General features: G+C 44.7%; 1 protein-coding gene across 1 annotated transcript; it reads left to right on the top strand.

Moving 5' to 3' along the window:
* Nucleotides 1-2662: 2662 nt before the first annotated feature.
* On the top strand, nt 2663-14992 carry LOC144101229 (BTB/POZ domain-containing protein 6-A-like). The gene is made up of 3 exons (XM_077634303.1): nt 2663-2986; nt 8848-9068; nt 12736-14992. The coding sequence occupies exons 2-3, from the start codon at nt 8953-8955 to the stop codon at nt 13835-13837; spliced, it is 1218 nt and encodes a 405-aa protein (XP_077490429.1). The 5' UTR covers nt 2663-2986; nt 8848-8952; the 3' UTR covers nt 13838-14992.
* The last annotated feature ends 515 nt before the right edge of the window (nt 14993-15507 follow it).

Genomic DNA, 15507 nt, shown 5'->3' with positions numbered 1-15507 from the left:
TGAAGGAAGCGAACCAGGAATATTATGTGCGCTTCAGGGGAGGTAAGTGAAATGGAATGTACTGCGAACTTCAGTATTCCATCAGGGACGTGCTCAACTTGCGCGAAGCCCAAATTTCTGTGCAAGCATCTCGGTGCAGTTTTTAAGAACAATGAAAACTGGTCTTCCCTGTCACTGCCTCGAAGTTACATCAGTGGACCACAATTGCACTGTGTGTATGAGAAGCAGAAACATGCGAGGATCACTCCACTGTCAGCGATGTTCCGTGCACTAATGTGCACACAGTGCCTGTCGTTAATGAGGTAGCTGCAGTTTGGAGTAATCAGAGCGCCTTCCATTTGCGCAGTGACGCAGTTTCGGAACTAGAAAAGTGCAGTTCTCTTCTGCACTACTGCACTGCCACTGGTGTACTATTAAGGGCGAACGGCATACTTGAGTCCTGTACTAGCCGAAGGTGTGCCAAGAAGTTCTGGCCTTCATGTTTGGGGCTCGACGACCAAAAAGTGTTGTCAAAAAAGGGAGTCGTTGTTAAAAAAATTGACTGGAATGGGCCAGAACACAATCAGAACTAACTGAGATGCAAATGGTTTTGGTTGTTCAGACCCCTTTCAACTAATCTCCAACATTTTGCTTCCGTTATCGAATTGGCGGTTATGAATTTTTGTGACTCTCTTATCTTTGTCACATTTTGCTGAATTTAGTTTACTTCGTAAATTGTATTTTCATGCATTTTACTTCATGAAGCGGTTAGTGCTGAAATATCTGAGTGTCAGTACTTTTGTTACGATTTCTGCTTTCGTGCGGTCGCACTGAGTTTGTGGCTCTGTGTGCTTATGAAAAATATCACTCTGCCTGAGAGTTCTCAAACCTACCGGGAACCGAAACACCCATCTCTAAACCTTCATTCTCTTTCTGGGAGACTGCCCTGTCCGGCTCGGACCCGCCGAGCAACTGGCAATCGCTGAAAAGGCGTGCGCGCCGAATAGCGACAACCATCAGGGTCCGGGGCTAAGGACTCCGCATATCATGGACGGCTATAACTGACATTGAATAAAGGTTTTACCACCACCGCCATCACAAAAGTAATTACTTGTATGCTCTTCGTTTTTTTTTGTGCACAAACCCTCACCCTATACCTATGATTATGACTATTGATGACTAACATTGCCTAGTAGCCGTTCATGTGCACTATTTTGCGTTCAAATACTTTGTGTACCGCTAAGTTCACAAGTGCTCTGATTTTTCGCGCAGCCACAAGTGCTGAATAAAACGGTGAGTTCATGCCTCCGTTATTCTTTAATTACACATCGTTAAACAGCTGAATGTCTCAGAGAATTACACCATTATGAAAAGAAATATTAGGGAAATCGTTTCCGGCCACATATATTCAGTTTTGCTCAATTGATAGAAATAAGAGGCAATAAAGCCTTTCACTGTTCTCACCTGCGTTCATTGCCTTCTGTCTACTTTTCCCTATGTGGACACCGCTGAAGTGCTGAAATCTTGCTAACGGGATGTAAGCTGGCTGAAAACGAGAATCCAGTGACAAAAACTAAAACGCAAAGTTTTTCTCCGGATTCAAAAACCATCGGTGAGCTTTAACAGATATCATCTATAGTGGTAATTTTTTTTAGTGTACAGTTCTAACAGTTTAAAGATTAATCTATGGAATGTCAAACGCAGTGTAGTGGTTGCTTTGAATACAAGTTGTTTTAATTAAGGCACGGATGAGGAATGCTGCAGAACACAATTAATGCGCTTACGAAAAACTGTAGCCTCCGCAATACCGTATGATACACGCTTACATGAATTATATCCGCCTACGCAACTTATCAACGTAATTAACACAATAATGCGATGCTCCAAGATGGGGAGGGAGTATATTTTTTTTCATTCGAGAAGTGTGCCATGAGGCATAAGTTGAAAAAGGAAGGCGGGGGGGGGGGGGGGGGAGGAATGCACGGGATTGAAAGTTAAAAGAAGGAGTGAAGAACCGTTGCGCTGAGGTAGTCGCAGAGGTTGTTAATGAAACGGTTATATACACAGCCTTTTTTCAGTCACTGCGGTAAGCCCTTTTAATGAGGCCGAATAAATTCCAGGTGCACAAACTTTACGAACATCTGGTTTTTGAGCTCACGCTGCATGGACATCACGTTCAAAAACCACAGTTCAATGCTATTAACTAACCTTTGCGACTAAAATAGCCAGCTATAATGCTACATAGCAGTTTTATAGGAAGAAGCACTGTGGATGTTTCTGTTAGAGCAGCATTACGTGAAGAGACAACGTATTTTGAACGACTCACAGACTTTACTGGGGCATCTTTATATCACGCAAAATAATTAGTGCAAGCTGTTACGAAATCGCAGTTAAACCTAAAGCGTAGCGTTAAATCCTCCCGCCCGCGCATCGCGGACTTCCCAGCGCCATTCGAATCGAGCGCGCAGGCTACGAGATCACGTGGGCAGCCGAAGCTGGGGTCACGCGGACGAGGAAAGGCTGCGCAACAAACAAGACTAGGCGGAAGCGAGCGGCAGATGTCGCTGTGTGATAACTCGGCAGGCTTTTCCGTGGTGTCATCCGGTGCACACTGCACCACGTGAGCTTCTTGCGCCAGCACGGGAGAGGCAAAACGCGCATTTTTTCAAGGGCTTTCCTGCGGTATAGAATGAATAATTCCGTGCATTCCCCTCTGTCTGGCGCCCTTTCTCCGAGCAGAGCACTGGCCGAGGAATACTTGGCGCGTTGCCAGAGCTCTTGCCACAACCCAGACGGCGATAACTAAAGTAAGAAAAGGGAAACGCGTAACTGCGTGGAAGAGAGCTCAAGAAGGCGCGGCAGATGAAAGGGAGGCTGGCCACTTCAACGCGGCGTCGTCTGCTTTCGCCGAGCACTTGCTTTTACCCCCCACAGTGCAGCCGACGGCAAGAAACGGCGACCGCAACGCCGGTGCATAGGAGAACTTTTTTGTGCCAAGAAATGAGCTGTGAGTAATGCTACATCATATTTTGTGTCTCAAAATTTCTGAAAAACTTTGAAAATGACAACTGTAGCTCGAGGCTAAGGGTTGTTTTCTCGCGCTGTCGGAGCAAAAGATTCTATCGGAGAAATGCTTCTATAGGACTAATACACACATTATCCGGCGCGCTGTGCATTGCACATCGTCGTCTTAATCAACAAATACCACTATAAAACTAATACCTTCGCCAGACGTGCCCACGACCCAGAAAAGCAAAACAATGAGCCTGCAGAGCCTGCAGAACCTGAGACACCTAGAGACATGCTAAAATTTCGCATTAGGGACTGTCGCATGGCCCTTGTTTTTTTTTTTTATTTCGGCTCATGTTTGTCTTGCTGGGAATGCTGCGGGAATGTCATTGCGTGTGTGTGCTCGTTTTTTGGTGCTTTGCAGTTCGCGTTGTCTGTTTTTTAGTTTTTGTTCGCATGGAAAATGATGGCGATAACGTTTGCGAATGGCGATTCGTATAAACTGCGAGTTTTAAGCCTTCTTTCATTGTTCGTGTTAAGCCTTCTTTTTTCGTGTCCCAATCCAATCTTCTCTCACCAATAATGTTTTCACCTGCGCTCCTTCAGGCCAGTTTGACTGGTAGGATCGGAGTAGTGACTTGACATTATTCGTTACCCTTCAGCCACTTCATGCTTTCAGAGGGCAGAAAAGAAATTTGTGTCGGAGAAAGTTTGTGTTATCGGCGGAAGTAACGGACGTCTCAAAGAACCACTCACTGCGTCCGTGTTCCGCATCTGGCGGGAAAACGAGCTTGGCTGCATTTTTTTTTAATTGTTAGCCGCGAGATGTATCCATGAGAACAAAGGCCTGCATTTTAAGGTGTAAGCCTTTCTTGGCTCATGAGGGGTTTAATAATAATAATAATAATAATTGGTTTTGGGGGGAAAGGAAATGGCGCAGTATCTGTCTCATATATCGTTGGACACCTGAACCGCGCCGTAAGGGAAGGGATAAAGGAGGGAGTGACAGAAGAAAGGAAGAAAAGATACCGTAGTGGAGGGCTCCGGAATAATTTCGACCAGCTGGGGATCTTTAACGTGCACTGACATCGCACAGCACACGGGCGCCTTAGCGTTTTTCCTCCATAAAAACGCAGCCGCCGCGGTCGGGTTGAAACCCGGGAACTCCGGATCAGTAGTCGAGCGCCCTAACCACTGCGCCACCGCGGCGGGGTTCATGAGTGGTTTCGACGAAAGTTTTTGGACGGAATTTGTCCGCATGAACTGGGAATCAAAAGTTGTATCGTAAACAAAACAAAACCATGAAAGTTGATTACGCAACAGTTTATAAGGAAAGTAAAAGATTAAAAAAATAAATGAAATATAGATACAAAATTAGAATAATTAACAAAATAAAAATAATAAACGGAGAAAGAGAGGAAAGAAAAAGGCTTTCGCATTTCTGCTCTTAAGCGCACTTAAGTGCAATTCTGCAACTTCTCCGAACGTCAAGATGAAAGAAGCAATTTATGTTAATTCGGACAGACGATAACCATGCATCCGAGGAAGCAACCGTTTGTGCGTTCCGCTCGCGCTTGAGCCTGAACTGAGGATCCAAACACCCCTAAAATGTCCGTCGCATGGAGAGGAGCAAATCTCCTGGTTCTGTCTGTGTACATAGCATTGTTTCAGCGTACTTTCCCGTCATCTCCCTCGGCCAATCAGCACCCGCTTCTGGACCCGCCGCGGTGGCTCAGTGGTTAGGGCGCTCGACTACTGATCCGAAGTTCCCGGGTTCGAAACCGACCGCGGCGGCTGCGTTTTTATGGAGGCGAAACGCTAAGGCGCCCGTGTGCTGTGCGATGCCAGTGCACGTTAAAAATCCCCATGTGGTGCAAATTATTCCGGAGCCCTCCACTACGGCACCTCTTTCTTCCTTCTTTCACTCCCTCCTTTATCCCTTCCCTTACGGCACGGTTCAGGTGTCCGCCGATGTGTGAGACAGATACCGCGCCATTTCCTTTCCCCAAAATACCAATCATTATTATTAGACAGGAAGGAAAGCGTCTGTTCCCTTCATTCTCCGCGGCGGGCCCCGCTCGCGAGAGGCAAAAACGGCCTGCCGTAATACCTAAAGTTTTTTGTTGCTTGATATTAATTCAATATCACCGAAAAATCCCAATGCAATTTTATTGTTTATAATAATAATAATAATAATAATAATAATAATAATAATAATAATAATAATAATAATTGGTTTTGGGGGAAAGGAAATGGCGCAGTATCCGTCTCATATATCCTTGGACACCTGAACCGCGCCGTAAGAGAAGGGGTAAAGGAGGGAGTGAAAGAAGAAAGGGAGAAAGAGGTGCCGTAGTGGAGGGCTCCGGAATAATTTCGACCACCTGGGAATCTTTAACGTGCACTGACACCGCACAGTACACGGGCGCCTTTGCGTTTTCGCGTTTATGCTTTCCAAAACGACGACTTTTTCGAACGAGAATAATTGTACGTCGATATTCGAGCATCAGCATAATGGCACAGTTTGAGCAAATAGTTTATAAGCATGGTTTTGCGAGTAAACATCGTTAAATAGTCAAAACTGGAACAAGAATGCTTATTTGCGGATCAGAAATTTGTCGCTGTTCAAAGGTATCTGAAAGCAATTTTGCTTGGCTCCATATGTTATCGAGTTTATAAAACTCTTCGTTTAAACTTTCTCTGCCTTCACTCCAACTCAGCCCCTTTAATAAAACTTTGAAGAAAGGGCCGTGAAATCCTATAGTAGTATTTTGTGCTTCTGGTTCGACAAAATTTGCTAAGGAAAGCCCTTAATCTCGGATAATAGGGCGGCTTTTTTATTGTGACGAAAAACTAGTGCCACCTGCGTTCTCGGTAGGTGTAAATGTTGCCAAAATCGTGCAATATTTGTTACTAAAATTTTAGTTCAATAGTGAAGACGAAAAACTAATGGCAACTTTGGAGTCGCAAGCGATGGTAGATAAGCTCAGACTTCTCGATTGTTGTACAAATTATTGTGAAGAACGATCACAAAAACATAAATTAGGCGGGGCTGTGTTTGGAAACGTTTCATTTTGTTTCCATTCAATTTTGCCCCGATATCAGTCGAAATGTAAGAAAGGAGATGGTGAAGGAAATTATCAATTACCAGCTTGACAAGTCTGGTCGCAAGATCTCCGCTTACAAGCCTACTGTTGAAGCATTCAGTCGGTGTGCCGCCACATAGTTTCTGTCCGGTGACGGGATTAGCGCTGAAAAGTCTTGAAGAGTGTCAAAATAAGTCGACGTGAAAAGGCATATGTCGTTGTCGGCGCCAGTCAGCGTTTGCGGCATGGGCGTGACGGCCGTTTATGCAAGAGATATCACGGCCGCGACGAGCGTCACGTAATCCCCCGCGGTCAAAGTCACAGAAGCAGTGATCAATGTAAGAAAAACAAGTGACACTCAAACGAAAACAAGAGTTAGAAGATGCGGCCAGTAGTGGAGTGTTCTTACAAAATATTCTTATCTTGCTGGTACCTACGTGTGCAAGTGGCCTCAAGTATGGCCTTTCTAATTCCCGTTCTGATCTCAGTTTCAGCCCAGTGCTCGCAGTGCGGGCAGTACAAAACTTGCAAAACTTGTGATGGCCAGAGCCAATCACGGTTATTGTCTTCCGAGATAAGTACACTCTTCTACACGTAAGCACGCTGCATGCACGCACATTCTGGTAACGCATGCACATGCATCCATTCACGCATGAACGCGCACGCACGCACGCACACACGCACGCACGCACGCATGCACGCACACGCACGCACGCACGCACGCACACACACACACACACACACACACACACACACACACACACACACACACACACACACACACGCACGCACGCACGCCGGGGGTGTTCAAGGGAAAGGTTAAGGATAACATCAGAAATTATTTTTTCTGTTAAATTTATAAAAGTGCACTTCTTTTCTGCCTCTTTTCTAGTATCGAACCTTTTTATTTTTCTTTTTGTGGCATATTTTCTTTTAAAGCATAGCTTTGAAAGGGAATCGAGAAGATAGGCTCCCTTTTCGTGGGAGCAATGTTATACCTGCAACACTAGACCAATTAGTGTCCGGAAAATTAAAAGATGAAACAAAATCAGGAAGTTTATGAAATTTATCATCCATAGCGCATAGCGCGTCGTAATGTTCGCCACAGAAACTACCAACAGTAAACGGCGAGCGAAAGTACGCACGAAATTAAGTTTTTACTATTCAGTGGTGATCAACACACACAAAAACTCTAACGAAGCGCGAATATCAATGTGAGGGCCGTCGAGATCGTCCGAAACAGCGCTCAGAACACCGCCACTACGCGCGCTCACGCGATGACAGCAAACTATGGAGGACCATTCTTCTGTAAAAGAAAAAAATATATCGGCATCTTACAGCGTATGTCTCAGCCAGATTTCTGCCAACACTAAAACGTCAGCACGCCTAATATCGGCGGCAGAGGAAAGTTCATCGGGATTTCGAAAAAAAGCTTCACAGATTGGTGACGAGCCCTGAATTATGAGACCAGCAGCACACGCGGGTGCATGAGTTCGTCAGCTAGCTGTAACAGCAAGACCATTCACGACGAATTAATTAACTCGCGAGGAAGTATCCTGCAGAACAGTAGGGCAATATTTATTATTGAAGAATGATCTTTCTTGCCTCGATTTAAAGCATACGTCGTTTGCCTCTCAAATTTGACCAGTTGTTTCCTAGCACGCCTCGCAGAGGAACTGAAATTTTAAGATGTAAAAAACATTTGTACCTTAAGTTTACACCCAACGCTCAACAATTCTTCCTTGGTTTTACAGCTAGGGAACTAGCAAATATTGGCCACGTTGAGGCGAGGTTCGCATTGTTGATTGCGCGGGCCCCGGGCGAAAACAGTACTAGGGACGGTTATTGAGAGTTCTTGTGTTATATTTCTGATGTTTCCTTCCGACTACTATCACCAAGTTTCGGTGCATATGCCAGATATACAAAAAGACACGAGGTTACTTCTACGGGACCTATCTTGGAGGTCGTTCATTCGGGCCAAGTGAACTTATTTTCTTTGGCTAGTCGTTCAGCCCTTAACTTGAGGGCGGCCAGGTTCTCACGGAAAGTTCCAAAATCAGCAAGTTTAGCATTAGCATTTAAAAGGTGCTTTGAAATGTCAGTAACCTTCATGTCTATAGATAGTTCTTCTGACTACATGTACCCCGCCGCGGTGGCTCAGTGGTTAGGGCGCTCGACTACTGATCCGGAGTTCCCGGGTTCGAACCCGACCGCGGCGGCTGCGTTTTTATGGAGGAAAAACGCTAAGGCGCCCGTGTGCTGTGCGATGTCAGTGCACGTTAAAGATCCCCAGGTGGTCGAAACTATTCCGGAGCCCTCCACTACGCCACCTTTCTTCCTTTCTTCTTTCACTCCCTCCCTTATCCCTTCCCTTACGGCGTGGTTCAGGTGTCCAACGATATATGAGACAGATACTGCGCCATTTCCTTCCCCCCCCCCCAAAAAAAAAAACCAATTATTAAAACCAATTATGACTACATGTAATAGATTTAACTGAGATCAAAATTTGGATATGCAGCGGTTAAATGACTGTTGAACATTTTTTCAGACCGTGTTGTAGGTTCAACACGAAATTAAAAGTTTCTGTGGCACTTTTATTATATAACTACCATTCAGTGCTTAGTCTTCAATTGAAAGCGATTGTGGTGATATCTATGCAGTAACGTCGTTGTGCAGAAATTTCGCAAACAAGAAGACTCTCTACATTAATTGATTTGGTGTCAACGGCATGACCACTAAAATGGGAGTGTGATCTCTCTCGCTTTGCTTTTAGTTCTCTCTCGAGAAATTTTTGGGAGACGGCAGTCTTGCCGACGTAGAGATCGAGGTCGACTTTCACGGATTTCCTGCGAAGCGGACATCCTTCAAGGCCCATCGTATGATACTGGCACTTCAAAACGACGTGTTCAAGGCTATGTTCTACGGGAACTTCCCCACAGAAGACCGAGTGGTCATCACTGACCTCCATCCGGACGGCGTGTTTGGACTGCTTCGGTAAAATAACCTTCTTACTACTTAAACATACCTTAAAATGTTCATGCTACATTCGTGAGCCTGTTTTAAAATTATGGCTTGAGTTTGAAGATATCTTTCTGATGGGAGTGCATTCTGTTGGAGGACAAGAGCTGTTGAACTTGACTAAGAAAAGTGGCGATATTACTGTGTGCAGGAGATTTCCAGGTGCTCGTACTGCCACGTAGTGGTGACTGCAATCCGGGCAGCAGAATGGCAGCGAAAATGGAGTCTAAACAAAACTTTTTATTTGGGCTCATTTGCGCCCACAATGGACTGTCACTCGGCGGCGGCGGCGTAGCAACAAGCATGCTCGGTGGTCGTCGAACAGAATGCCCGCCGCTCTCGACCGTGCCCAATTTAAAGCTGGCAGCGAACTTTCAAGATACGGAGTGGAAAGTTACCGCAACAGTCTGGAGCAACGTAGAATCAGCTGCGCATGGATGCGAACAATCTAGATAACTCTAGACGCTTCTTGCAAACAAAGCGATAAAGCCGCGCGCCGGCAGCTTTGAAGAAAGATTCGCCGCAATATAATAGGAAAACTTTTCTAAGCCTGTAAGACCAGTCCTGTTACTTATGATACACAGTGCAAAAGTGATGAAGAGTTTAGTTAGTTAAATTAAATGCCAGGTAGGTGCGCTAGCACAACCGCTCCTTAAGTTTCACGCAACGCCAGCTACATCGCACGCATAACGTGGTTTTCCACTGTTGCTGCTATCCGGACACGTGACAGGAGCTGGCGTGACGCACATGTTCTCTTTTACTCTTAGCGTGACGCTGTTTTCCCCCATTTCACATTGATGCAGCTGGCACGACACTTGGTTGCAGCTGCCGCGAAACAGGCTACCTCCTTTCCACTTGGCTGCAGCTGTCGCGAAACTGGTTTTACTCTTTTCCACTTGCCACTTGCCCATCCTCAAGCTTCAACCGCAGACAGGACGGCCTTTTCCGCTAGCGATGCATCTAGTTGCGGCGCACCTAAATACGATCAAGTTTCTTCTCTGCTGGCAGAACTTGAGTAAACAGAGCATTAGAGAAAGGGCCTTTGGGAACATATATGTTTAAAGAAAATCAGTGTCAGCGGAACAGAAATAGATTAGGCCTGCCGACAAATAAGTTCATGCGAATTCTAACTGTAACGACAAAACACAGTAAAATCTCTGTGGCTGTAATGCGGCACTGGCATGCAGTGGAAAATTTTTGATTTTTACTTTTGATATACTGCTTGACCTACAGATTTGAGGGCCGGTTTTGAGATCCTGGCTTGCAGAAACCATCTAAATTAACCAAAAATAATTCCGAAATAGTGGTCTCTCTTCTAATAAATCTTAGTTTTTTCATTCTTGACTTGCAGGAATGATGGTGATGGTGTCCAGGAAGTTTCGAACTTTTGCCTTGTGTTTTCAATGCCCGTGGGCATTACGTATTCGGCCGGCAGTGAATGAACGCGAAGGTATCTGATCATCTGAGGTTGCAACACTCACAGCATTGTTTGTTGAAAGCTGCACCCTAATTTTGGTTCATGGATATCATGGTGGTCTACCTTAACGTATTAGCTGGGTTACTTTTTCCTGTAATCATGATTACAGCTTTATGACGACAGGAGCCCTGATCGAGAATTTAGTAAGAATAATAGCAAGAGAAGACTCTGATATTGTCGCATGCTTTCAGGCAGAGAATTCAAGGCTGTAGCTGCATCTCTTGGAAGTTCTTTAAATAGCCTTTGACACTACAACAGGGTGGGAAAGTTTGTAGACACATTAAGACATTCACAGTAGGTAACATTTTATTTAATGCAACGACGGTCTAAGGAATTTGTCCGAAAGTTGCTGTGCAGTTGCTGCTGATTCAAGCGGTATCGGTCTATAATCCTTCCCATGAAAGAGATGGCAGTAGAAATCGCAGGCAAGCATCTAACAAAACATGTGAAAATCTTATTCAAGGTAGGCCACAACATAAACCTATTTATGATGTGGTGCTGTTCTTTTAGCCAGCGTTTGAGTCAGCTCAGTGCAAAGAGCTAATCGTGTTCTCATCCTCGGAGAGCGCTAATTTATATTCAGTTCATGATTGTGACTGTCGGTGTCACAATGCCTTCGTCATTATTTTAAATTACAGATGTGTTTGTTGATGCCCAGTCTTCAGGTAACTGGGTAATTCTCTTTTTTTTTTTCCCCGCGAATGGCGACAACACGCAGAGAACGGTGTATCCGGTCGTGTGGGTAGTCTTGGGTAAACTTTGAAAGATTTAAATATGCTTTAACTTGAACTATAAATATCTCGCTGATTATTTGCGAAGAAAATCACTAGATACTTGGCGGTATTGTGCGAGTAAGTATTCACACGGGTGGCTAGTGTTTGGTTTTCTATTGTTCAGTAACTTTTGCAAAGTGGTGTAAGCTAGCACAATGAGACGCTGAGGCTTGGGCGTCTTCATACTTGCTAAAGATAACTAAGTTGGGAAGAATACAGACTGCGAATAAAATTCAAGGCACGAAGCTTCGTCAAACTTCACTGTAATAACGCCTGCCTTCAGTGCCTAAGCAGGGAATTCAAAATCTTTTTATATACCATTACTGTCCGGTAAATGGTACTCTTTTTCCACAGTTCACTATTTATGGCTCCAGGAAACGCCGGAAGCAATTATCTTGAGCGCCAACTTGACCTTAATGTTTCGTTCTTTACCAGGACAGCTCACTAGGGCAGGATATTTTTGGAGTTTTTTTTTTGTCTGTGTACTCCTGTTAGCGCATGGTGAATAAGCATGCGGGTCTGATGAGAAACAAGCCATGTCACGCGGGCCTGTTGCAACTTTTCTTGAAAATACGCATTCCTCAACAATTTATTTTAAAATTCTGCCATGAAAACGTTCATGAGAACAATGCAGCCAGCACACTGGACGTGTACGATAAACTCAAAGTAGATACTGGTGAAGATCGTTAGACTCCGATTTGCAGTCGCGTTTATGATGGGAAGGTGGCTTTCTTGGGACAGCGCTCTCGTGATTTGCTGAAAAACGCGAAAATATGTACAACACATGTAGTTATGGTTGCGCATCCTAACTGTAATAAAAGTGAATATGCTCTTCCAGTCTAATAAGCTTCTTGGAAACTGATTATTGCACATCTCTCCAATGTCAGGCTGCGCAGTTTCTAAAGAATTTTCATAAAGCACTCGAGGCACCCTGGTAAATCATTTCGAAAAAAAGCTAAATCTTCGCCAACATCAAGATACACTGTCACTTCTCCAATGCCGAAAGAACTCCAGACGCGCAACCCCTCAACCTAGTATTCCAATGCACAGCGGCCAACGGCACTCTTAATTCAGTTGCATCGAATGACCCTTGGTGTAGTTCGAAAAGGTTTGGAACTGAGGTTCTTATCGCGAAACTGCGTAAACGCAGCAATCTGTATTCACATAAGAAGCTGTGAAATACTTAGCCTTCCTTGTAGAAAACAGTCCAGGCGTCTACAACAGGTTGCATCTCATAATGATCATTCTTGTGTGCTTGCCTTCTTTGTTATGTTTCAGTGGAATATATGTTAATGGGACGAGCGATAACACGCTGGACTTCAAAACCAACTTATGAGGCGCCAGCAGTTTGCGACGAAGTTTTCTAACGAACACACTTTGTTCTGCTGTGCAGGTACTTCTACAGCGGCCAAGTGCAGGTGAAAACCGCGCAACATGCTGCCTACGTCCGCACCGCGGCTGACAAATACTTAGTTCCAGACCTCGCCCAAAAGTGCGTCGATTACGTGAGGCGGAACATGAAGCCGGAGTACGTGTGTCCTTTTCTGGACTACATTCTGACCATGGGTGAAGAGGACGTGGACGGAGCTGCTAAGAACGCAATTCACAATCACAGCTGGGAGGTCCTATCTTCGGAGGCGTTCAAATTCTCCCACGTGGACACGGTTAGTTACATTCTAGATTACGTCACAAACGTTCCCCAGGCATCGGTGCTGGCGACTGTCCATGCCTGGGCCCAGCAGCAGCGCCTCTGCTTAGATGCTTCCCAAGAACGAGCTGACCTCCGAGCAGTCATGCTGCCCTTGTTCCCTAAGCTGCACTTCCTTTCGCTGACAGCAACGGAGTTTGTTGAAGGGCCGAATGCGTGGGGCATTCTCACCTCCGACGAAGCACTGGCGATAATGACTAATATCGCAAAGGAAGGATCGATGCCTTTGCCGCATGGGTTCAGCAAGGTCCGAACCCGTGGAGTGCAAGCTAGCCAAACTGCCACAGCTACATTCAACAAACGGGCATATTCCGGCCCATCGCACGCATCATCAGGCTTCGATCATTCACGTGAGGTTTCTACTCCTGCTTCCCAAATGAATGGGAGTTTTTCTGGCTTTGGCTTCGGACCGAATAACAGCACATCGACGAACTGGTCTTCGCCCCATATCGCACCATCAGGCGTTGATCATCGGCGTGACGTTTCCCATCCTGTTTCCCAAATGAATAAGAATTTTGTTGGCTTTAGTTTTGGACTGAATAACGGCACATCGACGAACCGCTCTCCACCTCGTATCGCATCATCAGGCGTTGATCATCGGCGTGAAGTTTCCACTCCTATTTCCGGAACGAATTCGATTTTTGGTGGCTTCCGACAGAATACTAGCACAGCGATGGACCGCCTTCCACCCAATGTTCTAGGCCTGAAGACCACGGATGAAGCCATCCAATGGTACAACATGGTGAGGTACTTCGGAAGCGGTGAATCTTGGATGGATTTTTTGTGATTCATTGTGAATTGTCCCGCTTAACAATGAAGAGACACAAAAGGCTGGAACAGGAGGAAGGAGGGGCTGCTAAAAGATGGGTGCAGTAGCAATTGACGCTAAATTGAAAAAAACAATACCCCTTAATAAGTATGCGAGCATGCTTTTGTACCGATAGCTACATTACGGCAGCATTTCAAGCCTTCAGCGTGGCTGCGCCGCCACGCTGTCATGTGGTTGGTCACGTGGTGCGGAGCAGCTGCCGGCGGCGCGGCGCCGTTGCTGATCACGTGGTTCGTCACGTGGTTTGCCACGTGACCAAGTTCCACTCAGCCAGCTGTAGCTATCGCGTCGCTCCAGGTTAGCCAGAGCTAAACCACCGCCAATTCTTTTGCTGGTGTCTGTAAACTAAAACAAAATCTTACATGATGATGCTGGGATCTGGAGATCAAATAAACTAAAAGATATCACTAAAAGTAGTCACTGAATACTGTCGGAAGTCACGGATGCGTGGATGAGTGAAAACATCCTGAAGGCGCATTTGATGAAACCCACATAATTCCTAAAAACGTTTGGTTGAACTAAACTGCTTTCGAGGAGCGCCAGTTCCAAGGAATTACGTGGGCTACATCAGATGCGCCCTTCATGGTGTTTTCACCTACCAAAATATTGGTGCCGTTCGCGGCTTTCTTTCCCATTCTCTTTACTGTTTTTTTTAGTTTTTCGTTTAACTAGAAAATGCAGCCTTACTATGTTTAGTTTTAAATTTTGTTAGTGCACACGTTCATGTTCATCGAAGGGAAGTGTCTTTCAGATATCGTGTCAGTTGCTACTGGTGTCCTTTTTGTGTTTTGTCATATTTGTGCGCGCTGTGTGAAGAAAAGACATGAAGTATAACAGATATTTTCTGTGAAATGGAAAGACATTTCTTTAATTTGCTTTTCTGTTTTCAGTGTTCCTATCATTCCACAGGTTTTTTCTGTTTGAAACTAAGAAAACATGCCAATGGAATTGACAGAGTTTTTGCTATGCTGTGCTTCCCGCTGTTGGTTTATCTGTCATTTCACTGGTTCCCGTTTTCATGACTAAGAAAATTTCTCTCCTTTTTTTTATTTGTTTTGATATTTCGCAGGTTTTTATATGTCCATTGTTAATAGAAACGTTTTGTTCGTCTTCTGTCATTTTTTTGCTTTTTTGCCTTCATGACTCATAAAATTATTCTTTCAAGTTCCATTTTTTTCGGTCATAACCTTTATTTCATCCACACCATCCCTTACTGACTGGCCCAGAACATACACAGAATATTATGGAATGCTTCCATGTTTCAGCGCAACGAAATATCTCTGTGGTTTTATTCTATTACTACCAACGACAAACCAGTGTTCATGAATAGAAATTATACCGCATGTGTTATTGCGACCAATATTTCACTATTCATTATTGGGTTTTAGCTTCACGCGACTATTGCTTAGATTATCGGGTGAGTCAGGAAAAACGAATAAGAAACTGTGCTGCTGGCGCTGACTATCGCAAAGCCAGCTAAATAATGTTTGGAGTAAAAGCACGCGCAATATATTCGAATGTCAACCGTAGAAAAATACCCGTCCCTTTCTGTTATTCATGCAATCTATTCAGCGTTGTGTATCTTATTTTGTGACTAAAATAAATAAAGAAATGAAAACAGCAAAACA

This window comes from Amblyomma americanum, chromosome 8, assembly GCF_052857255.1.
Source record: "Amblyomma americanum isolate KBUSLIRL-KWMA chromosome 8, ASM5285725v1, whole genome shotgun sequence".
Taxonomy (NCBI): Eukaryota; Metazoa; Arthropoda; class Arachnida; order Ixodida; family Ixodidae; genus Amblyomma; species Amblyomma americanum.
The sequence above is the reverse complement of the archived record's forward strand: the minus strand, read 5'-3'. Positions and strand labels throughout refer to the sequence as shown.

Bases quoted from the DNA above. Each gene is read 5' to 3' on its own strand.
- LOC144101229 (XM_077634303.1), top strand. From the start codon at position 8,953: ATGATACTGGCACTTCAAAACGACGTGTTCAAGGCTATGTTCTACGGG. The intron at 9,069-12,735 runs GTAAAATAACCT...TCTGCTGTGCAG, and splicing joins GGCGTGTTTGGACTGCTTCG to GTACTTCTACAGCGGCCAAG.